This window comes from Bubalus bubalis, chromosome 5, assembly GCF_019923935.1.
Source record: "Bubalus bubalis isolate 160015118507 breed Murrah chromosome 5, NDDB_SH_1, whole genome shotgun sequence".
In the NCBI taxonomy this organism is placed as follows: domain Eukaryota; kingdom Metazoa; phylum Chordata; class Mammalia; order Artiodactyla; family Bovidae; genus Bubalus; species Bubalus bubalis.
In genome coordinates, this window is record NC_059161.1 from 33,937,054 (window position 1) to 33,964,906 (window position 27,853).

A 27,853-nucleotide genomic window follows, 5' to 3' on the forward strand; every position below is an offset into this window, starting at 1 on the left:
GCCCCACTGTGCCCCCAACCGGAACCACCTGACCCAGGCGGAGCGGAGTGGGGCGCCGCGGGGAGCCTGGGTCCTGAGCCGAGAAGTCACCACCGGTGTCTGCCAGGAGTCGGCCCCAAACTTCAGGATGTCCCTTGTCCGGGAAAATCACATGAAATCTATAGCTTCCCCCTCTCCCCGGCTGTGTGGTCCCCCCGAAACCGACACTTGGGCGTGCAAAAAGCGAGCCGGCGATCCGCCTCCACCCAACCCTGCCCGGCCGGCCCCGCAAGGTCCGCGCGCAGGGACCGCCTTGCCCTCGGCAGGGTCTCCAAGCGCCCCGCTGGGGGCCCTTGCGGCATTCACGAGGGGATGACCGCCCACTTCACTTCGTGTCGGGGGAGAATGTTGGCCAACGGTGGAAATCCTCAGGACGTTATTTTATAGGACAGAATGAAAAACTTTTCAGTGTGATCCTGACTTCACTTGGGAAAAACAAAAGTATACGGATGAACCTGGGAAAATGATTGGAATAGAAGACAAAATTATTTCACAGCAGTAATCTTCTGGTGGTAGGGGAACTCTGGGAGACTTTAGCTATCTTTTTTATATGGTTTCTGTATTTCCTATATGGACCAAATCAATATATTATTTTATAATTAGAAATTGCTTTTTGGATTTTCCTGGCTGGCGGTCCACACTTCCAATGCAGGGAGCCAATGTGCCATCCCTGGTCAGGGAACTAAGATCCCACATGCCAAGTCATAGCAAAAAAAGAAACTAAAGAAAAATTGTTCCTTTTTGGAAGGGTAAATGCCTCCACTTCGGGTGATGGATGGATGATGGAGGAGAAGGGCAAGTAAGCAAATGACTAGAATAAATTACTGTGGGATGAGAGTGAGGCCAGAACCAAGTGAGGATAGAGCAGGAATGAGAGGGACCCCAAGGAGAGACCCATGGGAGGGGTAGGAGTCTGCCTGGGAGAGTTGGTACTGGCAGCCTGTGGCTGGAAATGAGAGCAAGGGCAACTACAGGAGAGAGAGAGGGAGGGAGGGGACAGAACACAGAGGCAGGAGGAAGCCAGCCTGAAGCAGGATAGGGGACAGGCCCCAGGGGAGGCTGGAACCTAGAGCAGTGGGGCAGCGAGCAATATGCCGGGCCCACCTAGTGGTCAGCCCAGCCTGCATCTGAGGCTCTGGCCACCCTACCCTTCTCTGTCTTTGTGGGACCTGGCAGGAGGCCTTGTGTCTGGACAGCTGGGTTCAGGGGAGGATGGAGAGTCTGGCTCAGCAGCTTTGTAACCTTGGGCAAGGCACCTCGATGAGCCTCAACTTTCTGTGAAATGGGGATCCTGACTCCAATCTCCTGTTGATGATCTGTAAGCCCAGTATCTATCTAAAAGGTGCTCAGAAGACATTTGCTAAACTCAGTAGATGGGGACTGAAAGAAGATTTAATGTTTTAAAAATCTAATGTCACCCATTGCAGTGTCATGTGGGAAGGAAGCCTGGGCCTTTTCTGGAGGCTGAGAGCAGGGACTCTTGCCACTGCCCCCAGTTTCTACCAGCTCGCCCACTCAAGACCTCTCCAGCATCGCCAGGACACCGCACGGCCACTAGAGGGTGCTTATTGCATCTTCACTCCTGGGAGTGAGTTTGGTCCTAGGGTAGAGGGCTGCTCCCAGGAAGCTCCCTTTCTAGCCAGTGGCCTCAGCTTTCCACGATGACTAGTGGATCTGATTTGCCCCAGGGACAGTTCCTGTTCTGGGGGAGGGGCACAAAATAACATGTAATCCAGACTGGAGGGCTTGAGCAACTGTCTCTTCTCTGCCCATCAGTTTCCCTTGGACCATACATCTCCATCAGTCTCATCGTGGAGAAGGCAGAAAGAACGGGGAGATCATCCCCTCCCAGGTGGGGCCAGACTAGGGGTGCAGGGGAATTTTTAGAAGTCACTAGAGTCCCTGGAGAAGGAAATGGCAACCCACTCCACTATTCTTGTCTTGAGAATTCCAGAGACAGAGGAGCCTGGTGGGCTACAGTCCATAGCGTCCCAGAGTCATACATGACAGACACTACTAGAGTTCTGAATCTGTCAGGACCCAGGGTTCACAGGGGAGTGATGGAAGGTAAAGGCAAGTAATCAAATGTGTGCATGCACTGACATAGACCCAGAGAAACAGAGTCACATGGAGATACACACAGGCACACAGAGAAAGAGTAACTCACACAGATACAGGCAGAAACTCAAACACAGAGATCTGATCAAACAGGTTTTGCCACCAGAGAGGAAAGGGAGCTGATCAGACAAGTCTATTCACCACCCAGCTCTCCAAGTGTCCCTCCAGTTTGTCATTCCCCAGGATAAAGGATCAGCACATGTACAAAAGAAAATAAAGAAAAACTGCTCAGCCTGAAGATGCCTTGCTTGTTTTTGTTTTTTCCCCCCCTCCACCTCTAAATAACCATTTGAATGTGTTTTGTTCTAGGAGCTGTAAGGCATGCACAAAGGGACCCCTTTCTCATGCAGGAAGGTCCTTCTCTGGGGCCTCCCCTCCCCAACCCACCCCCAGCCAGCCACCCACCCACCAGCTGAGGTGGCTTTCCATCCTGGGCCCAACAAGAGTTTTAAAGAGCGAGCCCTTTAAAGAACCATATCGAATTTTCCAAGTTAAATTGCAGGCTGAGATGAAATTAGGCTCCCTTTTTTCAAACAGGGTTGCTTTATTAAGTAAGGGGAATTGTAGCAAGGGGGGGTTGCTGCAGAGCAAGTAGGAGACAGGGGCAAGGATGGGTGCTAACCAAGCACCTCCATCCACACCAGCTTCCCAGGATGAAAAGCTGACTCCTGTCCAAGCGTGACACCGAGTAGGAAACAGCTCGGGAACTCTGCCTCTCCCTCCTTCCTGCTGGTGGGTCTCCGGTCAGGCGGTCAGACATTGTCACAGGTCTCCTGGGACTCCTTGTCACTCACAGGCCTCTGCCCCATCCACTTTTCACACGGAGGCCAGGAGAGGCCTGTTCAGTGCGGCTGCAGCTCACTCTAACCCTCCAAAAGCTTTTTTTCCTTTCCCTTCCTCTGGCCTCTCCCTGCTCCAGGCATGAAAGCCCCCTCCCCACAGTCTGGTAAATGACTTGTAATTTATGAGCACATCAGTCCAAAGTGCATAAGTCATATGGGCACAAAGGGGCCGGGTAAATATTTAAAGATTAGAGCCAGCTGGGGAGAAGCACAAAGGCCTGGGACAATGAGGGTCTCCGGGAATTCACTCTCTCCGCTTTGGGCCAGCCGGGTTCAGTGTTGATGCACTCTCCGGAGTCCCAGCCTTTGTGCCCCGGAGGGCCCTCCGCTGCCTGGCTATTCGGAGTCCTAACCCTGCTAAAGAGAGTTAAACAATCGCAGCCTCTCCAACCCCATCTGGAGACAATTGGCTGAGTCATTTTGGCGCTTTTGCTGTGTCTCAATAGTTAATTACATGGAGCCATCACTTCATTCCATTTTGAAATACATTGCGGGAGGGGGAGGGGTACGCACTTTTCTCCCTCCAGTCACCGCACCAGGGGCAGCCTCCACAGCACTGCCAGTTAGGGTAGCTTTACATGCCTAGGGACTGCAGGAAGGAAGAGGTTCCCACCCAGGGCCCTGGAGAGGCTGCATCATTCTGTGATGTTCTTTCTTTTGCCAAAGTTGTAAAACCAAATAGAAGAAGGGAGGACAAAGGCACAGGTCACTTGTGGCCTTAAATTCCCCGGCCTGAGAAAGCAACTGGCATTGAGTAGCCCTGGAAGCCCCCCAACACTTCCCTGGGCTATAGAAGGAATTTTTCCTGAATGAGCAACTGAGGCCTCTGTCCTCTGCCCCACTCCACAATCTCCGCAGGGCTCTGCCTGGACTTGTGCTCTTTTCCAAGCCCTCTGGGAAGCCCAGAGGCTAAAGATGGAAAGGGAGTCAGTGGCCTACATCCCGGCTTGCATAAGTCCGGTTTCTAAGTTAGTCTATGCCCTTGCCGGCAGCCCGAGGGCGCTTCGTTCTGCTTGCTCTCAGGGAACTAAGTGAAGAAGTGAACCGCTGCCTCTCCCTCTACCTGGAAAAAAACGCCTCCCCCGCCTCTGCGTGCCCTCGGAGCCTGGCCTGCCCGAGGGTGTCTAGGATGCCCAGACGCAAAACTTGCGAACACACCTGCGGGTCCCTAGCCAGGGTCTCCGAGCAGCATCTCGATGGAGACTCCTGTCTTTCCCAGTGACCTTGCCAAATGCAAAAATCTGCCTTTAACTTAGTGGGGGAACCTGCTGTCAGAAGACAGAGCCTGAATTAGGGGTAAAGGGTGGCCTAGGGTAAGGGTGGCTGAAAACACTCTGAAGACGGGGGAGTGGGGAAGGTAAGATAGAATTTGCGCGGAGATCTCCTTTCAGTCTTGAGTCCTGTGCGATCCTCAACCAGCTTAGTCAAGGTTGGTGGCAAGGATGGTGGCAAGAAAGCTGCGCGAGGACCCGGGCAAGCCCAGAAAATGAGGGAGGCGAGTCAGTCTAGGTGGGGAGATGCCGGCCTGAGGACCTCCTGAGGGGGAGGGGACGCAGCGGGCAGTGCTGGGGTAGGGGTGGGGAATGAAGGTGAGGGTAGGGGCAGCCTAGGTGGAGGCCTGTTAAGCCGGCGGGGGCTGAGCTTAACCACTCGAATTCCGCCAGGGCCGCCCTGGGCTGCCTAGGCCGGCTTTGCCTCCCGCAGCCAGAGCAGAACATTGCGAATTAGCGCATTTTGCGGTCAATTTTCCACTGCTTAAGAAACACTAAGCCACCCAAGTGAGCGGCCCCACCCAGCGCGGCCAGGATCTTAAGGCACGGGCTCTAGAGGAGTGTTTGGCTCTAGGAACTGCGGATGCCTGGGTGCAGGCGGGGGCATTTCGTGGGCCCCTTTATTGAGGCCCTAACTCTGGAGAGGGGGCGGGCCCGGTTCCCCCGCTGCTGGCCGCGATTGCTGCGCCGAGGGCCATTGGTTTGCTAATACCGCCGGCGCTGAAAGGCGCGGGCGGCGGTCTATGGGGAGGGCTAGTAATTAGAGGACAAATTGCCCGGCTGCCCGCACTCCTCGACAGCGGGGCGGGGGTGAGGGGACCGCCGGAGCGAGGCGCGCGCCCACCTCGGTGCAGGGAGCGGGGGTGAGGGAGACCGCCGGAGCGAGGCGCGCGTCCTCCTGTGTGCAGATGTGCCGCAGCTGGAAGCCCGCGCGCAGCGGGGCGCCAGGAGTTTGGTCCCGAGGAGGCGGGCGCGGGCGCGGCTTTGTGGGGCCAACACAATGCCCTTAACACTCGGCTGCCCCCTTTGTGCCCAGCCGCGCCTCCCGCCCCGAGGCACCTTTGTATCTCGCCGCCACCGCCCCCTCCGCCGACCCCCCAAGCCCGAGCGAGCGCGCGGAAGCCACTCGGGCCCGGCCGGCCCCGGCGCTTCAAAGCTGCCCGGCGCGTGCCAGCGCCCGCAGTTCAGCCGCGGCCCCGCGGACCGCCCGTGGCCCGGCCCGGTCCCGATCTGAACTAAGGGCCCTGCGGCCGGGGAGGAAGAACACTTCGGAGCCATGGTCACCAAGCTTCTGACTGAAAGGAGGGAGGGGCGCGATTCTCCACGCTGCTTGGCGCCTAGGAACGCCGCTGCCGGGCAGGGCCTGTCAATACCCCGAGCGGGGGTGGATGTCAGAGAGGATGCCCCGGCTCTAGGGAGCTGGGGGCCCACCAAGGACCCAGCAATTTCCCCTCCCCCTCACTGCAAAGGCCAGGTTGTAAAGTCATCAGCAGCAGGGCTCCTGTACTGAACTTTTGGGTCCTTGTGACTTCTCCATCGCTCTCACAAGCAGCAGTAGGGAGCTGCATGTTCATGAACTGAGGCCAAGAGAACTCAGTCAAGGGAGATGTGTAGGTTTGAACCCAGGGACTCCCCCGAATGGACAATTCCCGTCCCTCGCTAGTGTTGTCCAGTTCCTGAAGCCCAAGCAGGGATTGCCCAGGAGTCTTGCTGGAGCACCTAGCCGCTGCTGGCACGGGGCCTCCTCCTCTGAGCTTGAGTCTTCAGCCTGAATAATGAAGAAGGCGTTAGCATCTTGGGCCTCCAGTGATGCGCTCTCTGGAGGCTCAGTGGTCTTCCCCACCCCCACCTCCCACTTGTTGGGACCCTGAGAAGGCTAAGGGGCAGGGGTTGGGGGAATAAATTCCCAGGCCTTCCCTGTAAGGGAACAGAGACTGAATCATCCAGCCTGAAGACTCAGGACTGGAAGAAGGAGAAGCTATTCTGACTGCCCTGGCCTGAGGCTGCCTGCAGCTTGCCCCTCCCCAGCTTGAAAAGAGTGGTTTAGGTCCTAATAGGGCCAGAGGGCCCCTGAGCCCAGTCTGCACCCCAGCACAGTACCTCTCCCAGTCCCAAGGTCCCAGCGAAGAGGAGGCTGGCTGTGGCCCCAAGGGTGGGCTGCACGCTTTAATGAGACACATGTTGCTGCGTGGCCCCTGCGGGCCTGGCTTTCAGTGGCCACAGGCAGAAAATCGCTGTATTGTCCCAACATTAGGGAGACTAATGTGGTGTCGCCAGTGGCCAGAGCGTGAAGCCGGAGGAAAGGCCTCACTGGCAGGCACTCCCAGCCTCTGTATCTTCATCAGACCAGAGGAGGCCTGGTGCTCAGTCACCATCATTAACAGGGCCTGCAGCCAGCTGGGCTCTTGGACCTCCCCCAGTGGGCTTGTTGGTGAGGCCCAGAACCTAGGGAGACTGGGACGGTACAGGGTTTGGAGAGCATGGGCATGGGAAGGAATCTCAGACTCAGGAAGAAGTGAGGATGAGAGGGATAAAGGAAAGACTGGAGGTGAGGCCTGGGCTAAGGGGAGAAAACAGGCAGAGAGAGGTGGGGAACTTGCCTGTTTGTCCCCCTCTCACCCCTCCCCCTCAGGGTTCCACTTGTCCAGGAGCGCCTCATTGACATGTAAACGAGGGTTCCCTATAAAGGTGGTGCTGCCTCCAGCGGCTCCACTAGGACAACATGGGCACTCAGCCCGAGACCCAGGGCAGCTCTGGTGGCCCCACTGGCAACTTCCGCAAGGTCTGGGGTTCTGAGGGTTGCGGGGGTGAGGGGTAAGACAGAAGGCGCCGAGAGGGCCAAGGTTCTGCAGGTCATGTAACTACTGCTCACCCCCAGGTCTCCAAGCCGCTGATGGAGAAGAAACGAAGGGCACGCATTAATGTGTCACTGGAGCAGCTCAAATCGTTGCTAGAGAAACACTACTCGCACCAGGTGAGACCGGGGACACGATGGAGGTAGAGGGGGTGATATAATCCCCGGCCTTATTTGCTTGAACCCAGGCTGCGGTCCTAAGAGCTCTTTCCATGGACCCGCAGATTCGGAAACGCAAGTTGGAGAAGGCGGACATACTGGAGCTGAGTGTCAAGTACATGAAAAGCCTTCAGAACTCGGTGCAAGGTAGAGGGAGGACCTGTGAGGGTGGGACAAGGGGCTGGAGAGGGAGGTTTGTGGGGTCAGAGCCATGGATTCTACAAGGCCAGATAAAGGAGAGATGAACAGAAAACCGCTCAGGGCAGCTGAATGAGGAGGTATTGCTGTAAGTGGGGAGGCAGCAAAAGTCTGGCTGGCTGCAGACTTGTAATCCGAGTGAGTGAAGGTCTGGACCCATGGGAGGGGGTGAGTTTCGGCCTCCCCGCCCTCCTTCCCTAATCGTCCCTCTCTCTTCTCCCTCTTTCTTTCCTCCTCTCCCTCCTCTCCCCTCCCTCCACACTTCTCCCCTCCCTTTCTCTCTCCTCTCTACATCTCTCTTTTCCTCCTCCACCTCCCTTGTTCTCCCCTCCTTTCCACATTTCTCTCGTCCGCTGCCCTCCCCCTAGGGCTCTGGCCGGTCCCCAGCGGAGCTGAGTACCCGTCGGGCTTCCGCGGCTGTCTGCCCGGCGTTAGCCAGCTTCTGCGGCGCGGAGAGGAGGGCGGCGCCGGTCTGCACGGCCCGCTGGTGCACGAGCGCGGGGGCGGCAGTACCATGGACAGCGCCAGTCCCGGCCCCGAGGCGCCCGCGCGGTGCGGCCCCTGCGCGCCCCCAATTTGGGCCCCTGCTCCGGCCGCCGGCGGATCGCGGTCCCCGCCACCCCGGCGCCTCCTCTCTGGCGGTTTCCCCGGCGCCTCCACCAGCATCCCGGCCCCGCAGTCGACTTCTCGCCGCTTCGCGGAGAGCCCGGAGACGGGGCTGCGCTTGTGGCGACCCTGGTGAGGCTCAGATGCGGCCTCGGACTCAAGGGGACCCTCGTCTGGTCTGAGGACGCAGACTGTTTTGAACAGTCGGGACCCCAGTCGTCGGTTCTGGTCCCAGGACGGGGTGACCGGGAGGGGGCCGCGTCTCTGCTAACTCGGGGAAATACACAAAGCTATGATTGGACCGGGTTTTGAGCGTCTAGGCATAACCCCATCCTCGCCCCAGTCCTAGCTACTCAGGCTGGACGCGCTTTCTGCTCCTCCCACCCTCTACTGGGGCTGAGAGGAGGTGTCCCGGGCTGCGCCCCTTTCCCAGGGCCCTTGGCGGGCAGCCCGCCCTCTCCCCCGCCCCGCGGCCGCGCGGCGGTGGGAAGGTCGCCGTCCGCAGAGGCCCAGAGCGGACCCCTCGCAGCGAGGAGAATCGCTGCCCCGCCCCGGCCCATTCAGAGGGCCGGGGACGCCGGGTTCCCAGAGGCACAAAGCGCGCCAGGCCCCGCCCCGCTAGCGAGGGGCCCCCAGCCCACCCCCACCCTAGACCCACTCGGCTTCCACGGATTCCCACCCCCTCCGCACGCGGCGCGGCCCACCCGCTGGCTCGCGCTCGGAAGTCAGTTCTCCCAAAAGCCCCCTCCTCAGAGGTCCCGCCCGGTGAGTTGCTCCGCCTACCGCCACCGCCACCCGACGCCCTGCTCCGCGAGGCTCCTGGTAGGGACCCCGCGCACCGTCCTGCCAACTGGAGATATGCTAGGGCAGACTCCGGCTCCACCCAGGGGACAGTTCACTAATCCCCACTCAGAAAAGACCTCGGCCTTCCAGACTCTAGGCCTCGGACCGCTGCCTCCAGGGAGCCCCCCATCCTTGACAACCCTCGGAGCGCTGTGCGACGGTTAACGCGTCCGAAAATGAAGTCTTTGCTATACCCGGACTCTAGCCCGAGAGTCCCGGCCCTCGAAGAGCAGGCCGGAGGCGTGGAGAACAGGGATCCTGCGCTGAGACCAGGAGGAGATCGCGGCACCTCCCACCATCTTGAAATTCAGAATAAAGACAGTGCGAACCTGTGGAATGGGTATAAAGAGGCCATGAAGGTTCTAATATCTCCCATGATGCCTACTTGGGTGAATCTGTTTGAAGTATAAACATCAACCTTGTATAAAACATTTCCTTTGGGATTGCCCCTGTCTTGCCCTGTGCTAAACCTGTTCTCTTCAGACCGCGGAGAGAGGCGGCCCGACTCCCCTACCTGACCCAGCCGGCTCTCTGGAGCCGGGGCTGGGGTCCCGCAGTGGTGGTCCTGGGGCGGCCTCTTGGGTCTCCGCTTTTGGAGACTAAGCCTGAGGGCCACCAGGTGGCGTCCTTACACCGCGGACCCAGGGGAGCGTCCTCCAAATCCCAGCCCCGGTTGGTGGGCAGGTCAACCCGCACAATGAGTCCGCCTCCCCAGGCACGCCTCCAATCTCAGTGCCCCTGGCTTCCCCGGTGGCTCAGATGGTAAAGAATCCGCTTGCAATGGAGGAAACCCGAGTTCGATCCCTGGCTCGGAAAGATCCCCTAGCTAATGGAATGGCAACCCACTCTAATATTCTTGCCTGGACAGACCATGGGGTAGCAAAGAGTCGGACATGACTGAGCAACCAACACCTTCTCGCCCTCAGAACCAGCCTTACTGGGGTTAGGGGTCCCTGAAGCCATCCCTAGGCAGGCGCAGCCACCTGCACTCACAGGACTTTGGAGCCCACCACGCCGCTGCTCCTGGCCCGACTCACCTGCAGGATTTGCAGAGAGGAAAAAGTCAAGTCCGACCCAAAGGAAGGGCGCACTGGAGGAGGAATTCAGGACCCAGGGGGAGAGACGTTTAGGGGCAGCTGGCCAGCACTGCTGTTAGATTCTAGGGAGGTGTTTCCATGAAACTGGCCTGGGATTGCCCGGTGCAAATTATATAGGAAGTTTTTATTGGAGTCTGTACAGAAGAGAAATGCTCAGTTGTGAAAAAACTACAAACGGATCCCTGGCTCTGGGCTGGGCGGTGGTATGAAGACAGAACTCCCTCCCCGGTGAACCCAGGGTCAAGCTGCTCATCAAGGCAGCAAACAGGCCTGGAAACTAAACAAAGTGAGAGAGGGGAGCCCCAGGCCCTGGGGGCCTCCACTTGGGATTCTCCCTCCTCTTTAATTTTGTAAAATCTAGGCCTGGAGGGACTTGAGGGGACCATGCCTCCCTGCAAGTATTGCCATTGGATATGAAATACACAGAGTGAAAACTCAAGGTGGACAAATCAGCCAGCCTGATGGGGGGTTGGGGAGGACAGCGGTTAACTGGTGACCTCTGCCCCCACATGACATGTCGATCCTTAAAGGCACAGCAGCGTTGGCGAGGCAGGCGTCCCATGGCTGAGGCTTGACTGGAACATTCTGATTTACTCACCTGTGGACAGCTCCTCCCCCCAAGTTACCCCACAGCCAGAGACTGAAGGGGCCTCTGAAGCTGAGACAGAGCTATGTAGTCCTCTCCAGGCCTCTCTGGAGCTGGGACACTGTCTGAAGGGTGAGGAAGCCGGATCGGCCCCCAGAGGGGCAGAGGCAGTGCTGCAATTCCAGATTGCAGAGCAGGAGGGAAGAGGGCGTAGGCCAGCTCCTCACAGGCCCCTGGAACCCACTCCAGACCTTCACAGGTAGGGGTCACTGCATGGAGGCAGGAGATGGGATGGGACTGCCTTTGCATACACCCCAGCCCCTACAACCCAAGGTCTACGGGTATTCCTGGGCCTCTTCTTAGCCTGAGCCTAGGGTCTTCCTCCATGCAAAACCCAGCAGACACTCCCTGAGGGTCCATGGACAAGCCCAGGTCTGCAAGAGGTGTGCCTAGCATGGACAGCAAGAGAGTCCTGACTCAGGGTGGAGGAAGACTCACCATGGACTAGACCTTACACCCAGAACCTGGGAGGACTCTAAGCCAAGATCCCTTTCTGGCCAGACATGCATGGGTTGGGGATGGGCACCGGGATAAGGAAGCCCACTCCTGCTTTGCTTCAGTTCTCTCCACCACGTACCCCACAACCTTCATGGTGGGGGTCCCAGAGGTGGCTAATGTGGTGGGCACAGACAATGAAGGCAGAGTGATGAGGGAAGGGATGTGAATAGGGGTCAAAGTGAGTGTGGTACCACTGGTGATGGTGCAAGTGTTGCGCTTGAGCTTGGCTGGGGAGAATGCCCAAGGGGCCAGGGACACTAAGCGTGGGAGGCCTCAGGCTTGGGGGCCACACTAGGCCACTGAAGACTGACCCCCACAGAGGACCCTAGGAGGATCCTATGCTACTTTCCCTCCCTGTCCACTCCGTGGCCAGGGCACACAGACCAGGAGACCTGTCCAAACAGTCCTGAGAGTTAACATGGTCACCTGCTCATCACAGATGGGGAAAGCGAGGCAGAACAGGTCAGCAGGAAGACCTGCTCAGAGAACTTGGTTTGGGCTCCGAAGACCCCTGTGCTTAGAGACCCTCTGTACCCCACCCCTGAGGTGAGACAATTACAGTGCAGAGTGGAAGGCCGGATGGAGTCCGGTGGCTCCTGTGCGGCTGACCTTTGTTCTGTCTGGTGGTGTCCTCTCTGGGCAACCCACCACCACCGTCACCCTAGCCCAGTCGCTTCCGTGTGGAGCCCGCCTTTTCCCAGGCCCCAGCCTTACTCTGCCCCGGAGGTGTCCTGCCCAGAGGCTGGTCCGTACCCAGGGTGGTTGTCCAGGGCAGGCGTCATCCCTCCAGGCAATGGTCGCCCCGTCAAGGTTGGCAGATGTCCGGGAAGCTTGTCCAAGCCCAGCCCGGGCTAGGGTGGTATCTTTGGTGCTTTGGCCCCGTAGGCGGCCCGGCCCGCCTGGTGACTTGGCAAGGCGCCAGCGGGTCCTAGGACGCGGAACCCAGCGAGTCTGAGTGCAGTGTGACGTAGCCCGACGACTCCGAGGGCGAGCTCAAGAAGCTGCTGGTGCTGCCCGCGCCCGCCGCGTGCAGACCGCCGGGCTCGCCCCACGACGTGCTCAGGCCAGTCCGCAGGGTTCCGGAATGCGTGTGTGCATCCGGGAGCGGCCCGGGGCGCCTCTGCGCGCCGCCGCCAGGGGGCGCCACGTCCCCACCGGGCTGGGTGCGGTCGGGGGCAGGGGCGCAGGCGGGGAAGGACCCTGGCGGGCCGGGCGGGCGTCGTAGGGCCTGCGGCTCCCGCTCGAAGGCGGTCAGCGCGAAGGCGTCGGGCAGCAGCGAGGCCGAGGCGCAGCGGACGCCGGGCCCGGGGCGGCGGCGCGGGCTGCTGAGGGGCGAGCCGGGGGCGCGACGCGGGCCGTCATCCAGGGCCGGGGGCCTCAGAGACAGCAGGCTGTCGGCCGAGCGACGTCGCGGGCGGAAGGGGGGCGCGTCCTCTGCGAAGGCCAGCAGGCTGCCGCGACGCCGGTCGGGCCTGCCTGGCATCACCAGGGCGGCCAGGTCCTCGCCGGAGCCCCAGCGTGGCAGGAACGTGGGCAGCGGGACGGCGGCCCACACGTCTGCGTCGTCATGAGAGAAGCGTCGCGTAGGCGGGACCTGTGAGGATCGTGGGGTTAACTCCCGTTACCCTCCTGGAAAATGGGGACCTAGCCTCCCCTCACCGGGCAGGGTGGCTTGGAGTTAGGGGTCACCAGGCCAGGGGCCCCTGGTTTGCAGCTGTGTGATTTGGGGCAACTGACGATCTTTCCAAATCTCAGTGTTGTCATCCGTAGCTTGGGTCAACTGGGGAGAAGTCCCCTTGAGTAGGGTGCTAAGCCCCAAGGAAATGACACAGGTGCCAGGTTGAACAACCTCCTAGCGCACAAGGGAACTGGGGCAAAGGGGCTGGGGTGCCCTCCATGGGCTCTATGACCTGGGGCCAGCCCATCTTGGGAGGTGAAAGGCAACCCTGGGAGACAGGGCAGGCACAAGATGGGCTCCTACTCAGAGAGGAAAGGCCTTGGAGAGGTCAGGGTATCCCCCACATGCATATTGCGCGTCTCCAGCCCTGCCTGTCTCTACCTGCAGGTACTGCATCTTGTCCTCCTGCAAGGGCCGCAGAGGGTAGAACTGGGGCAGGCCCCCCTCCTCCAGGGCAGAGAGCTCATACTTGGCCATCCTGTCCAGGGCCACAAAGTCGCCCCCATAGTTGTAATCCAGGGAGCGCTCCAGCACTAGGTCTGGGGGGACGCCACCTTCCAGGCTGGTATCTGCAGGGCAGGGCAGAAGTTTAGGGCCATGGAAACTTGGGGGGCTTCAGGAGTGAACCCCAGGGACCCCCAGAGACACGCGCAGGGCTGGTGGGCCAGTTAGCAGAAAAGGAGATGGGCGGGGTGCTCCGTTCAAATCCTGACTCTGCCCCCTTTTAGTTGAGGGGCTGGGGAAGTCACAGACCCTGAGCCAGTTTCTTCTATGGGGCCAGGAACTAAATAGACACAAAGAGTTGACACTGGCTGGCAGGTGGCAGGGGCTCAGCCAAGGGTCACATTGTTACTGCTGGGGAGAGACAGGACTGGGTCCTCAGGAGCCCCTGGGGGCAGTTCGCCAGGACCCCTAAAGTCAGAGACTCCAGGAAACATTCAGGCTGGAGTCCACAGCCACTCTGTTAACTGGAACATCTGATTAACTGAAACCCTGGTAGAGGGGCAAGCCAGACAGGAGAATGCTCCATGGGACACTGGGTCCCGTAGGGGTTCAAGCACCTGTGGGGTAAATCGGTGGATCTGAAACCTGTCCTCCCACTGACGCCAGTGATCTCCCCCAGGCGCCATTCTCCACGGGGCCATCCTCACCATCATCCGACTCCTCATCGTTGGCCATGAGGGCCATACACTTCTCCCAGACAGCCTTGAGATCAGCACGGTAGCGGTCACAAGCCCAGAGGAAGACGGGCAGCAGCAGGGCCTGGGTCACCGAGCACCATAGCACACACAGTGCCATCCAGGGCGCCGAGGCGTCTGCCCGTAGGCTGCTGAAGCTCACCACCTGTGGGCACAGGGGTCGGTCTGGCACCCGGCAGGACCCCCATCACCCCGCTTCCCCTCCCAGCCTCAGTTCTCCCATATGCAGGGCACGTCTGACTGCCCACCTGCCAGAGGAGGCAGAGGAGGTGACAGAACTCTGGGGTCTTGGGCAGGAAAGGGCTGGAGTGTGAAGGGAGAAGTCCATGCCCGCCCACTGACAGCTACTCACTGCCAAGATGGACAGTCACCAGACTGTGTGTGCACCGGGAAGCACTGGGTACAGCCTCCCTCATTTCATCCGTGACTGCCTGAGGACGGGGATCCAGGATTACCATCCCATTTTTGAGAGCCAGGTCTCCAATCTACCATCCTTCCTGCTCCCTGGCTCGTGATCTCCTTGGCCCTGCCTCTACTCTGGGGGTCGACCTCAGACCCAAGTGGGGAATCAAAGCAGTTTCTGAGGATCAGAGGGTCTAACTCGGTGGCTTTTGGGTCATGGCCCAGTGGCCCCTCATTCCTCTGCTCCCAGGGGAGTTCACTCCTCCACTCAGAGTGACACTGAACTGTTCCCCTTTCAGAGCTGAAGTGAGCATGAGGCAGACATACATTGGTTCTTCCACGCGAGCTGTGTGACCTTCAGAATGATGCTAAACCTCTCTGGGGCCCAGTTTCTTCATCGGTGAAATGGGCTGAGAACATCTTGAGGCAAAGTTTTCAGACACTGCACCAGGCCTGCAGCATCATGTGGGTTCTGTAAACAGTACTCCCATCTATTCCCTGCTGAAGAGAAGCTGGGGGGCCCTCCCCCCACTGCTATTCCCATCTGGCTCTGCAATTTCACACACGTGCCTTCCCTCTACCAGCAAAGGGCCCCACTGCACACAGGAGGTCTCCACCTAAGGGGTACAAGACCCGTTAAGGGTGGGGCTACACCCTGCCTATGAAGCTGCCACCCCACCTGTCACCTGCTGAGGCTGGGGTCCTGCAGTGATGTCCTTAGGATGAAGCCTCTCTTGGGTCCTTGCCCCTCTACCAGTCCCTGTCCAGCTCTAGACCCTCCAGGGGCTGGGCTGGAACCTTATGGGTGGGAGGGCTCGGCTACTGAGTCCAGACATCATTCTTGGGCTAGGCCTGGGGCACAGCCTCATAGACAGGAGCCCAGGCAGCCTCCATGGGCCTTGGACCCTACCTGGCAGGGTCTTCAGACCAGCCCTCACCTTGACCTTCCTCAGCTGCTGATGCATGCATGCTAAGTTGCTTCTGCTACTGCTGCTAAGTCACTTCAGTCGTGTCCGACTCTGTGCGACCCCATAGATGGCAGCCCACAAGGCTCCCCCATCCCTGGGATTCTCCAGGCAAGAACACTGGAGTGGGTTGGCATTTCCTTCTCCAATGCATGAAAGTGAAAAGTGAAAGTCAAGTCGCTCAGTCGTATCAGACTCTTAGCGACCCCATGGACTGCAGCCTACCAGGCTTCTCCGTCCATAAGATTTTCCAGGCAAAAGTACTGGAGTGGGGTTCCATTGCCTTCTCCGTAAGTTGCTTCAGTTGTGTCCAACTCTTTGTGACCCCATGGACCGTAACCCGCCAGGCTCCTGTGTCCATGGGGTTCTCCAGGCAAGAATACTTGAGCAGGTTGAAATGCCCTTCTCCAGGGGATCTTTCTGACCCAGGGATCAAACCCACATCTCTTACGTCTCCCACACTGTCAGGTGGTGGGTTCTTTAACACTAGTGCCACCAGAAAGCTTGTTCAGCTGCTGGGATCAAGTCCAACTCTCCAGCACACATTCAAGGCCTGCCCTGCCTCCCAATTCAGGACCAAACCCAATTCTGCTACACCACATCCCCCCTCTGTCCACCCTGGGACCTGGGTCCAAGAGGAAGCCTGTGACCCCACCTTCCATAGCCTCTGTATCAAGTGGACCTCACCCAGATCAGGGGTGGAAAGTCTCCTACAGTGTGATGGAAAGACCCTGGTCTCTGCAGCCACCTGACATGGGCTCAGTTCCCACCATGGCTGCCCTGACTATATATTGGTCACTTGACCTCTCTGAACTTCGGTTTCCTAACTTATAAAGTAGGGGTGATGATGATGCCTCCTGAAAGGATCAGTGTGAGTAAGATTCAACCACTAATGCCTGGAGCACACCCAGCCCTTGTCTGTTCCAGAGGCCATGTCCCCCCACCAGGCTCCTACCACCCGCCAGGCTCACCCACCAGCACGGGGAAGCCCATGAGGCAGTCGTAGATGACCACGATGGTGGCCACCAGGCCAGTGATCTGCAGCGAGGTCCTGGCAGGCTCGGAGCCATCAATGGAGGAGCGGCGCTTGCCCTCCGCATCCTCCACCACAATAGTGGGCACAGTGAAGGCGCGGCGGTCCGCCCGGCGCCCCGCCTGCACCGCCAGTGTCTGGAAGAGGGCAATGGCCGTGCAGACCGCACCCATGGCCACACTGCCGCCCACCAGCAGCAGGAAGCAGACGCCGAAGCCCAGGCCGATCTCAGCCACGATGAAGCGGCAGCCATGGGTGTAGAAGCGTTCACTCGTGTCATGCCAGCCGACGGCAGGAAGGGCCGACAGGATAAAGGACACCATCCAGATGCCCATGACTGTGTGGACTGCCTGCTTCTTGGCGTTGCTCAGCCTGGCACAGGGCAGGGACGAGACAGAGAGGGACCTGGTATCACTCACAAGGTCTCTCCCCAAGCCCTGACGGTCCTCGACTGCCCTGGTCCCCAAGTACATTGTCACAGTCCCTTTCCCCAAGCACTACTGCACTGGGTACCCGCACACCCACACACACCTACATGCACGCACCCCCGCAGCCCTCAGTGTGACACTGGAGCAGCACCCCGCACGGGGGCCGTGTGCCCACGCTGAGGCCGCTGTGAGCTCAGGCACACGTCCCCGCCTAGGATGTTCGTGTTCACATAGGTACCCGCCCAAGAACTCACCGGTAGTTGACAGGCCAGCGGACCATCCACATGCGGTGGTAGGAGAGGGAGGTGACGGAGAAGCAGGTGGCCAGGGTGAGGGTGTAGAAGGTGGACACGAAGACCTTGCAGAGGCCCTCGTTCCACTCGTAGTCGGGGCGCTGGCGCCGCAGCTGCACCACGGAGTAGGTGGCGATGGGCACGGCCACGTTGAGCATGTGGGTAGCCGCCAGCGTGCACAGCAGGAACTCTAGGGGCTTCCACTTCTTCTGCTTGGCCCCCACGCTGAGGATGCCCCAGGCATTGGCCAGCAGAGAGAGGCCTCCGCACGCCAGCCAGCCCACCGCACTGCCAGGCAGCCGCCTCTCATCACTCATGGTGCAGACGGGAGCTGGCCGGCGGCTGGGACATCCTCCTCAAGCTGGGCCTCAGCTTAGCGCAGCAGTCCTCACATGTGGCGGCCCAGGGACACCAGGGACCACGAGCATCTGCGGAGGGGGGGGGGCAGGCATAACACAGGGAACTCAGTGACTCTCCCCTGGCTCCATCAGCAGAGCTCTTGGGGCTCCTGGGAGTGGGAGACAGAGGGGTCCCCTGATGCTCCGTTATTTGTCCGGTCCTGGCTTGAGCAGGGCTGCTTTGCCTTCCTCTCTCCTCTCTGAAGCCTCCTGGCTCCTGGGGGGTGTATACAGTGGTACTCAATCAATGCACATCCCCTCACTTCCATCTACTCCTGGTCAAGGTGTGGCATCTAGGCTTGCTTCCAGGCTGCGTGCATCCTCAGGGAAGCTGCCAGGCCAGGCCCAGGTGGGCCCTGTGCCACAGGCGTACCTGGTATTGTCCCAGGACCAGCCCTCTCACCTTCACACTTCCCAGATCCACATGCAGCCCACATGACGCAGCCCAGTGCACGATGGGGGCCCTCAGCTTCATCCATCCTACTTCATTTGGCCAATGAGGACAGGCCTGGAGGATGAGGCCCCTGAATCTGTTAGGAAAGGGTGATCTGGGGACCAGTTTCCTGCCCACTCTGGGAAAGCATGGCCTGCTTTTCCTGGGTCAGCCCCCAGCAGGCCTTCCATGGCCGGGCATACCTGGAAGGCCCTGGCAGAACCCCAGGCTGGGAGTCCCACCAAGCTCCAGCACGCTAGCTGTGTGGCCTCACAAAACCTCACTCATGTCCTCGGAAATGAGGATGACGATGCTTCCTCCAGGGGGCAGCTGGGTGGATAGACGCCTCATCTCTAAAGCCCAGGGCAGGCCAGGTCACAAACACAGTGGGTGCTCCGGACACCTTGAGTAACATGGGACTATAGCTGGCCAGGGACCAGAACCTGGCCCCAAGGACAGCCTGTGGATAGGAACCAGGGACACAGGACCCAGGCAGGATGCACGTGTTGGGGAGCTCCCCCATCCTGCCAGAGAGCAAGAGAGTGATCTCCCCTTCCGGCCTGGCATCTCCCTGAACAGAACAGTGGCCGGTCCTCCGATATGAGGCCCCCCACAGTCGGCCACTCTGGTCACAGCCCGGAGCAGGCAGGGTGGGGAGAGGCACAGCGCTAAGTGCAGGCCTACTGTGTACGCTGCCTACACTTGGGCCTTCTCACTCTCTAGCCTGTTTAATCTCAGTGGCTGCAATTCTCTTGTCCCCAACAGGGAAGATCCCCTGGAGAAGGGGATGGCTACCCACTCCAGTACTCTTGCCTGGAGAATCCCATGGACAGAGGAACCTGGCGGGCTACAGTCCATAGGGTCGCAGAGAGCTGGACATGACTGAGAGACTAACACTTTCAACACTTATGGGTACCACTGAACCAGACACAGCCATGTGATCTCCCAGGGACTGTTCCCAGCTTGGTGTGGACAGGCCATTGCAGGCCCCTGGTGCTCAGGACAGGGGAAACAACACTTCCCGGCCCACTGCTGGGCACCTCTGCTTGTGCTGTACAGAGTGTGGCCTTGACCCCGGTGGACACCAAAGGACCTCTGAGTCCTGTGAGTCTCATTCATTTCTGTGCCCTTGCTAGGGGCCTGCCTGGACCCCTGACCCAGATGAGAGTCTATTCCGGACCACACTAGTGCCCACTAATGGCCTTGAGTGGGGCTGGGAGACTTCTGGAGCCAGACAACTTCCTTCCCAAACATTAGGCTTCTACTTACACACCTGCTGTCCCTTCCTCACCCTAGACCCAGCATGGGAGAAGAGGTGGCCCCACTGGACCCTCCAGCAGTTGTTCAGGTGTCCAGCAAGCCTCCTTGACCTCAGCATACAGAGGCCACTGGTGTGGGGTAAAGAGCTGTTAAAGACTCCAACTCCAGCTCCCCAGCCAGTTACATGACTTAGCTGGGTGTCAGTTTTCTCATCTATAAGTGGATATGAGGGTATCTGTCTGGAGAAGCATGTGGGTAGCCAGGAAGTTATGCCACAGAAAGTGCTTAGAATGGAGCCAGGCACACAGAAAGTGCTCAATAAATGCTTGCCGTGTAGATGTATATACTAAAGGCCTCCCTGCTCTCTGAGCTATGGCATCTCTTAAGGTCCAAGACATTGAGCTCAGAGGTGTACTTGAGCCTCAGACCTGCAGGCACACGCAAGGTAACCCCAACCGAAACCTGGGATGGTCCAGCTTTGGGGGTAATGAGGCCCCAGGGCTACCCTAATGGGTACCTTCATGGGGTCTGGCAGCCTACTCTGGGTCCAGAATGGGCAGAGTACACATGCTGCTGTGGGTCAGAGGCTTATGTTATCAAACAGAAAACTGGGTTCACCATGCACCTGGTGGGCTGGCGTCTCTTTCTACTTGCATTGGCTTCTGTGGCTGTCAAACTGGGACGCCTTTCCTCAGATGCCCAAGCAGGCTGTCTGACTCCTGGGACCCTGGGCCCAGCCCAGCTCACGCTGCCCACCTGCTGATTACTGGTGCAGAATGGGGGGAAGATGCCAGGGGCTACCACTAGCACAACCCTTCACGGTGCCAGTTCTTCTGAGTCTAGCCTAACAGTGTCTCACTTCAGGGAAGGGTCCCAGGTGTGTGGGCAGGAGAATGTGCCCTACAGGGGACATTCATCCTTCAAACAGGTACCCTCCTCTCAATTCACACACCCAGTGATCTTGTCTGAAGGACTTCCATCACCTCTGGTGGTCCAGTGGCTAAGACTCTGAGCTTCAAATGCAGGGATCCCCAATCCCTGCAGGTCAGGGAACTAGATCTGTAAGACCCAGGACAGCCAAACAAGCAAATAAATGTATATTTTTTTAAAAAGATGGTTAAGCAGGGGTAAAACCATTTGCCCACGTTCTTATGTGCCTGAGCCAGGTTCCAAACTCTGTCTGACATCAAAATCCTGACTTCTTAAACATTAAAATGCTTGGATACTTGGCTTTTTCTTGTTTCTTGAGCTGAGGTCGTCTTTCTGAGCCTCCGACCCAGGCAAGATGCGTCCTACTATCCCCACAATACAGACGGGAACAGTGAGGCTCAGAGTCCAGGGCAACACTGGGGAGGAAGCATGGACTCTGTGGACTCCTGAGCTGGTTGGTGGTCCTAGGATGGGGAAGGAATATCTCCGGGATGGGCTGGGGAGTGGACACCATGGTCTCCAAATGCAGAGTGAGAGCGGGCTGGCTCTGCAGAAACCAGGAGACCCTCTTCCTTCAGATTGTTAACACCTGCTGCCCATTCACAGGGAGCAGGGGACACTAAGGGCCAGACCCCAACACTCCGCATCACACTCAGTCTCCGCAGAATTCCAGGACCGGACTTCTCCCTCCCTTGCATCCCTGAGCCGCTCCCTGCCGCCCCCTCCCCTTAGGACAACGCTGGGCAAGCTGCAGGTGTGGCGGGCCTGGGACCCACCGGACTCCCTCCGCAGGGTCTGCGGGCGGGGCCCCGACGTGACGTCACGGCCGCGGGCCAATGAGGCCGCATGGCCCCAGGGCTCTATTGCGCAACAAAGAGAACCCAGAACTTGAAAGGATTCCCGGGCTCGGCTGCCGCCCCCAGGCTGCTCTCCGCCCGCGCTGCTGCCCATCGGTCCCGCAGGGCCCTGCTCGGCCGCCGCCCAGGGCGGAGCTCTCGGCGCAGAGCCTTCACATCTCCAACACGCCCCCGGCCCGCCACGCCCGCACCCCCACCGCCGCGGTCAGCGCTCCTCTGTACTCCGATCCCCCGCCCGACCTGGCGCTCGGTCCGGCGCCAGCGGGGCCCCCCACCCTGCCTAGCCCCGAGGGCGCGTTCAAGCGGCGGCCGGGAGCCGAACGCCGACGGGACTGCGGTCCCGGGCGCCCCCCGAGCTTCGCTGGACAGGGGTGGGCCCGGGACCCTCAGATCGGCCATCCCCGCCCCCTGCAAGCAAGTCCCCCCGGGCGGCGCTTCCAGGCCCAGAGGAAGCGGCCGACCCCGGGAAGTTACCCCGAAGGTCCCCAAGTTGGGGGGGGGGGCGGGGTGCGCAGACCTAAGCGGAGCCCGCAGCCATCGGACAGGCCCTGTGACCGACAGACCGCGGACAGCCCCTCCCCGCCCGAAGTCTCCCCACCCGGGGTCGCCTGCCCAGCCGCCTCCGGGCCAGGGAGGCGGCGCTTACCCTGCATTCGGGCGCCCGAGGCTCCAGTTCGCTGCTCCCGCCTCTGGCTCAGGCTGCGGCTCCCGCGCCCCCTGGCCGAGCGCGGGCCAACGGGGGCCGCGAGGGCGGCCGGCGGCGGAGCGGCCGGCGGTCCTGGACATCCTGGCGGCGGCCGCCTGCGGCCGGCGCGTTCCGCTCAACTCGACCCCGCCACCCCTCCCTCCCTCCCCTCGCGCCTCCGCCACCGCGGCCGTGCTCGGATCCCGCCGGTCGGCTGGCTGCGCCCCGGCGGCCGGGGGCGGGGGGCGGAGCAGGGCGCATGCCTCCGCGGGCGCCTCCGCACCGCCCCTCGGACCGCCCCGCCCCCGCCTCTCGGAGGCGCGGCCCCCTGAGTCTTGTCTGTCTGTCCGCGCGTCTGTGGGTCCTCAGTCTCGCACCGGCGGGGGCGCGCCCTCCGCATGCGCGCCTCCCGGCCGAAGCCCCCTAGGAAGGGCGGCAACTCCCGTGAAGCATGGGCAAGCTTGGCCTCTTGCTGTCGTCTTGGGTCTGTCCACACTCTGGACGCAGGACACGCCCTGCAAACCGCCTGGGGGCCTGGGGCAGGAATGGACAGTGGGAACCTAGGGCTGGGAGTAGAGGGCTCAGGGACGCCTCCTCAAAGAAAGCCGTGTCTAAGGTGAACTATAGGGGCGGGGCATGGAGAGTACTGGGGGAGACCTGAGGACTAGCTGCCTCCAGAAATTAGAAAGTCGTTCATGCGGGGAGTCCGGGCAGGGAGAAGTGAGGTTGGGTCAGCTAAGGATTCAGACATAGCTTCGGCTGGCTCAGGGTTGGGAGGTATGGCCGGGAGGGGGCTCCACCATGGGAATAAGGGGTCGTGTGAAGGGACCACTGGGCTGCTGGTGGTTACCTCTCCTCCCATGGGCTCAGAAATGTTCTCTGTGAAGCTGAGACCAGGCCACTCAGCTGGGAGGAGGCAGGACGGGCGAGTCGGAGTCCCTGGCCCTCTTTCCTCCAACCATCGGGAGCTCGCCCTACACTTAGCTAGCTGAGGCAGAGGCTGTCACCACTAGGCTAGGTGGGAAAATCCAGTAGTCCCCTTGATGGGGGTCTCTGGAGACCCAAATCACAAGAGAGAGCAGCCGCTGGCATCTTGGCATCCTGGCCTCCCGTCCAGCCAGAGGATGCTGCCTGCCTCTTCTAGGAAGCCAGTGACCACATGCATCCTGGACAAAGCCCTCCAGAGTCACTCCTGGGCCTCAAGGCATTGTCCTACCACACATCTGGGAGGCATCCATGTGCAGGAAGCCCTGTGCCCAGAGGAAGGTAGGCATCTGCCCAGGACCAGAGTCAACCAAATGCAGCGAGTGCTGGCTGCGCCACCCCATAGCCTGGATCCTGTGCCCACCTACACTGGCTTCACACCTGGAGACAGCTGGAGAGTTAGGAGCAGCTTTTAGGGGACCCAGAGGGAGCCTTAGGGTCAGTCTTGTGAGACACATTAAAGCTGTCTGAATAGCACGGTTCCACAATGAAACGGGGTTGGTGAGTGCGAGTCCTGGGCCATCTGCTCCCTGTGTGTGGCTTCTGAGTGATCAGGGCCCCTGTGAGCTCTCTGTGGACAGGCCAACTCCCTGCCCGTGTGGTCCTGGTTGTAAACAGACCAGCAGCAGCAGTGGGAGGCTGACACAGGGTAGCCGGTAGTCAAGTGTGGCATTTCTAAGGCCATCCAGCCGTCCAGAGCCTTGGGCCCAGCTGCTGCCCAGCTGGCAGAGGGCAGCGTGCCCCACGCCTATGGCCCCAAGTGCACCTCCACAGATCACCACGGCTACTTGGACTGGTACCCCTGCCCCAGCTGGCTCTGGGGGCACATGGGAGATGAGCTTCCCAGGGCTGCCTTGGGGAACCCCAGGACTGGGGTACTGGGCCTGGCATGGCCGACTATGGTTTCTCAGGGCAAGGTTTGGCTGGCCTGCACAGGATGGTCTTGCTCGCCCTGCCAGGCAGGCCGCTTCCTCCTCCCTTCCTGCCTCGGGCACCCAGGAAGCTGGCATGGGAGCGGGTGTGTGGAGCTGGGGAGGCGAGGCAGCCTCCAGGGGCAGGGTTGCTGTGGCCTCTTGTGGGTGTTCCCTCCTGATGCTCCCAGGCAGGAAACAAACCCGTCAGCCGGGACTGGGGCCGAGACAGATTCTGAAGGTCTTGGCGGACGTTTCTGCACATCTGGAGCCGCGTTCTCTCTCCTGGGCCCAAGGGAGCCCTGTGTGAGGCTGCGCCGTTGACGGCCAGTCTCATCTCCAAGCTTTGGGGATGAGCCTGGGTCAGGAACATCCTCACAGGCAGCGGTGACCAGGAGTGCTGTTGGAAGGGACTTTCTCAGCTGTGGGTGGGTAGGGACCTGGCCCCTACAGTGGCCTCAGCTGCTTACCTGCCCTGAGGCTGCTGGACCAGATGCGTGGGCGCACGTACACACACAGCTTCCTCCCTCACACATGCACACACGTATTTGCAGACAGGGATACCGATGCAAGCGCATGCATGCACACGGGCTGACACACTGCCCCTCAGACCCCCACGCCACAAGCCTTCCCAGTAACCCCACTTGCCCGAGTGGCTGGGGGTTCCTCCTCAGGCACAGAGGCCCTGGCACTAGCTGAGGAGGTCCCCTTCTGGTAGAACCCCTGCCTCTTGCTCTGAGGTGTCTGAGGTGCCTCTGGTGAGGAGAGGCCGGGCTCAGGGCAGGGTAGCTGTGGTTGGTCTGGCTGAGTTTGGCTCTTTCTTTTTTAAAATATTTATTTGTCTGTACTGCGTCTTAGTTACAACAAGAGGGATCTTCAATCTTCATTGTGGCATGTGACCAGGGATTGAACCCCAGCCCTCTGCATTTGGGAGAGTCTTAGCCACTGAACCACCAGGGAAGTCCCCGAGTTTGGCTCTTTCTGCCAAAACTTTGAGTCCTCACAAGTGCCCCAGCTCCCATCAAAGGGAAGGAACTGGATGAGGCCTCAGAGCCTGGAACCGAGGCCCCTGGGCTGGGGTGGGGGGTGGGATGGGAGGGAGGGGTGATCTCTCTGACCAGCAAGTCATCAGGCAAACACAGGTGGGCGCTAGGGCAGGTCCAGGTCCAGGCACCCAGAGGAGTGGGGGGCAGGAGGGTGGCCCTCAGGCCACTAGGCCCCCACTAGGCCTCTGCGTGGCCTCCAGATCCCACACCCAGGGAAAGTGCAACCCCCCAAGACAAATGGCCACCCAGACCAAGGTCCAGCCAAACAGTAGCTTTATTAGTGAAGCTGAACTCTACATACGGTACAGTGTGTGCCCAGGTCACCCCAGGGTTTCCAGGGACTGCGCGGGCATTGGGACAATACTGTGTAGCGTTTACACTGGGGTGATATAAATAAAGCTTTGGTGTAGAGGTTTTCGGGAGAGGTTAACACTGAGAAACGAACACTTCACACAACCCCAGTTGTCAACATGAACTGGGTTTCTGGCCGGGGGATAACTTCTAATGATGCGGTGCTGGGCCTGTTCCAGGCCGGAGGGGCGTCTAGGCCTGAGTGTCCGCCTGGCCCTGCCGCTTCGCCTTCATCTGCAGGTACCGCCCTTTGCCTTCCTCAAAGCGCTTCTTCTCGTCCTCAGTCTCGGGCTGTGGACACACAGAGGAGCAGGCAGGTTAGAGAACCAGTGAATGTGGGCACCGCCCCTGGAGGGCAGAGAGAAGCCGGGCCAGGCCCCATCTTCCTGCAGCCCGTAGGGCGGAGACCCTACATTACTCTCCACAGCAGGTGGAATCTGAGCCCAGGGCCTTCTTGAGAATGAATTTCAGCTGGAAATGCAGTTGATAATGAACTTGGGAGAGGGGCCAAAGGGGGACCCTGTGTTTGCACTCCCAGGGAATGCCAGCTACTCTTGGTCTCTGCCCCAAAGGGAAGTGGGGACATACACCGTGCTGGCTGTGTGACCTTGAGAAGGCCACTTTATTCACTGGCCACTTTACCAGGAGTGAGTGACCGCTTTGTCGGCAGTCACCCCTGGCCAGCACAGAGGCCTAGGAAGTGGCACCTGGTGCCCACCTCACCTCTTCTCTGTACAACCTAAGAAGCCAGGTCCTCAAGTGACCAGAGACTTGGCCAAAGGCCATGTTTTGCCCAGGACTATCCTGGCCCATGCCTGCTGACCAGTATGACAGTGAATAGACCCCCTTTCATTCTTGAGGGTGGCCTGACCTAGCCACTAAGTGCTGTGGCCCCAGACAGAGGTCACGGCAACAGCGCCAGCTGGTCACTTCCAAGACCCCATCTGTCCCACTGCAGAGTTCTTTCTCACTGCCCAGGGGTCAGGGATTCAGGCTTAAAGAGCTCTGCTAATTCCTCTGGACAACACTGCCTTGCGACACTCTGAGGGTGTCTGAAAGCCAAAGAAATGGGGCAGGTGCCCTTCATCTACAATGACACCAAGCCCCAGCAGCTATTTTTAGGCCCAAGGGTTTTACAGGCAAATGGTATATTGACAAAAGAGAGAACAATCAGCCAGAGGACGGAATGTCAGGTTATACCCAACACTCCCTCCCTTTCAGCCTTCTTAGAAATGGTTCTCTAAATGTCACCAGGTGTGAACTATCAGAACCCCACAGCTTGGAGCCAACAGAACATCTGGGCATCTGATGCACTAGGTTGTGCTTCTTAGAGTGCCTCTAGTCCCTGTATGAAGACTCTCGGGGCACACGTGGAAAACGCTGACTTTTCCAAGATACTTTATTGAAGGCTGGCTCTGGTTTCATCTCTGGCTGACTTTTTAAAAAATGAAACTTGAGGCTATGCAATTTGACCTAAAACAGCCCAGGAAAATGGAATGTTCTATCTCCATTTTAGCAGGAAGTTCTAAGTTGGGGGGGGGGGGCACGAGACATCCTTGGGGCCCCAAGTACTCCAGCCCCTGCTGAAGGCACCCCAAGAAGACAAGGCCACTTCCTGCTGAGCCCAGCCCAAGGCTCCTACATACATCCAGGTAAAAGGTGTGAGATCAGGGGCTTAATGCGCATGTACGCATCACTGAGAATCTTGTAAGCGCAGATTCTATGTGTCTGCAGTGGGTCCGGGGGCTGGGACCCATTTCTAACACGTTAGGCAATGCAAGGCAGCTGGCCCATGGAGCGCTGTGGGAAGGACCCTGATCCCTCTCCGTGTCCATCCCTGTTCTAAATGAAAATGGAAGTCATGTCTGACTCTTTATGACTCTATGGACTGTAGCCTGCCAGGCTCCTCTGTCCGAGGGATTCTCCGGGCAAGAATACTGGAGAGGGTTGCCACGCCCTCCTCCTAAGGATCTTCCTGACCCAGGGATCAAACTCAGGTCTCCGTCATTGCAGGCACAGCCAAAGTGGCCAAGAATGCAAGGTCAAGGCCACCAGGCTAAGACAGTGGGGACTTTTTCCTCTCCCACCTCTGTATGGGACTTGCCTGGCATGGTTGAGACCTGTGGCTCCCATCCATGATACATAAAAACCCACTGGATTGTACATTTACACGGGCAACCACACAGCACATAATCATATCTCAAAACCACCGCAGAGGTGTGAGTGTCATCCGAGTTTACAGAAAGTCAAAGGGAAGGTTCAGCGTGGCGGGCCCCCACCCAAATCTGGGCACACGAGGAAGACAGCAGGGCAGAGGTGATGTTCACAGAACTAAATCTGGCCTGGACGCACATGCTCCCACGAGCATGCCGAGCACCCTCCATGGGACCCTGCCTCGGGGAGCTGACCGAATGGCCGACCACACATCAGGAAAGAGGCGGACGGTGCTGCACTAGGAAAGAGACAGTGGCCTGGACCAAGACCAAGTGGAGCAGAGGAAGATGGTCTCAAGGTCCAGGTGTGGTGAGGGCTCCTGGAAAGGCATGCGGGCACCCCCCCAGCTGGTGAGAGTCTGTGTAACCACCCTGGAGGCGTCCAGGGTCATCACGCCCCCCTCCTATGACGACGTGGGGCAGAGGCTGAGTGATCTGCCCAAGCAACAGCCTGTACGAGGCAGAGCCACAGTCTGAGCTGCTGCCATCCCCCAGGCCAGCTTGTGCTGACAGGCTCTCAAGGGTGGGCAGCAGGGCACACGGTGGCCCTCCAGCATCACCCTGGTGAACATCCAGAATGAATCTGGAGCCTAACTGTGTCTGCAGGGGCCCAGCC

At 59.4% G+C, this 27,853-nt stretch overlaps 4 protein-coding genes across 8 annotated transcripts in view; 2 read left to right on the forward strand and 2 right to left on the reverse strand.

Annotated features, from left to right (window-relative positions):
• The first annotated feature begins 6,899 nt into the window (after positions 1–6,899).
• Positions 6,900–7,614, forward strand: LOC102391497 (transcription factor HES-3). Its single transcript, XM_044943945.1, has 3 exons — positions 6,900–7,244; positions 7,349–7,430; positions 7,607–7,614. The coding sequence occupies exons 1-3, from the start codon at positions 7,164–7,166 to the stop codon at positions 7,612–7,614; spliced, it is 171 nt and encodes a 56-aa protein (XP_044799880.1). The 5' UTR covers positions 6,900–7,163.
• A 177-nt stretch (positions 7,615–7,791) lies between these two features.
• LOC123333844 (transcription factor HES-3-like) lies at positions 7,792–8,262 on the forward strand (the record flags this gene model as incomplete). The annotated part of the gene is made up of 1 exon (XM_044943946.1): positions 7,792–8,262. A coding segment is annotated over one exon (432 nt), but the record flags the coding sequence as incomplete, so codon positions are not given.
• A 1,868-nt stretch (positions 8,263–10,130) lies between these two features.
• Positions 10,131–21,852, reverse strand: GPR153 (G protein-coupled receptor 153). The gene is made up of 6 exons (XM_025285828.2): positions 21,694–21,852; positions 17,131–17,597; positions 16,391–16,820; positions 14,001–14,193; positions 13,231–13,418; positions 10,131–12,765 (listed from the first exon to the last, which is right to left on the reverse strand). Exons 2-6 carry the CDS (start codon positions 17,484–17,486, stop codon positions 12,100–12,102), a joined length of 1,833 nt encoding a protein of 610 aa, XP_025141613.2. The 5' UTR covers positions 17,487–17,597; positions 21,694–21,852; the 3' UTR covers positions 10,131–12,099.
• A 3,077-nt stretch (positions 21,853–24,929) lies between these two features.
• Positions 24,930–27,853, reverse strand: part of ACOT7 (acyl-CoA thioesterase 7) — a 110,221-nt gene continuing 107,297 nt past the window's right edge. For all 5 annotated transcript variants that reach the window (XM_006048890.4, XM_044942928.2, XM_025285829.3 and 2 more), the window contains one exon: positions 24,930–25,315. In XM_006048890.4, the coding sequence (XP_006048952.1) occupies positions 25,217–25,315 (99 nt within the window). In that variant the 3' untranslated portion in view covers positions 24,930–25,216. The remainder of the gene's footprint in view (positions 25,316–27,853) is intronic.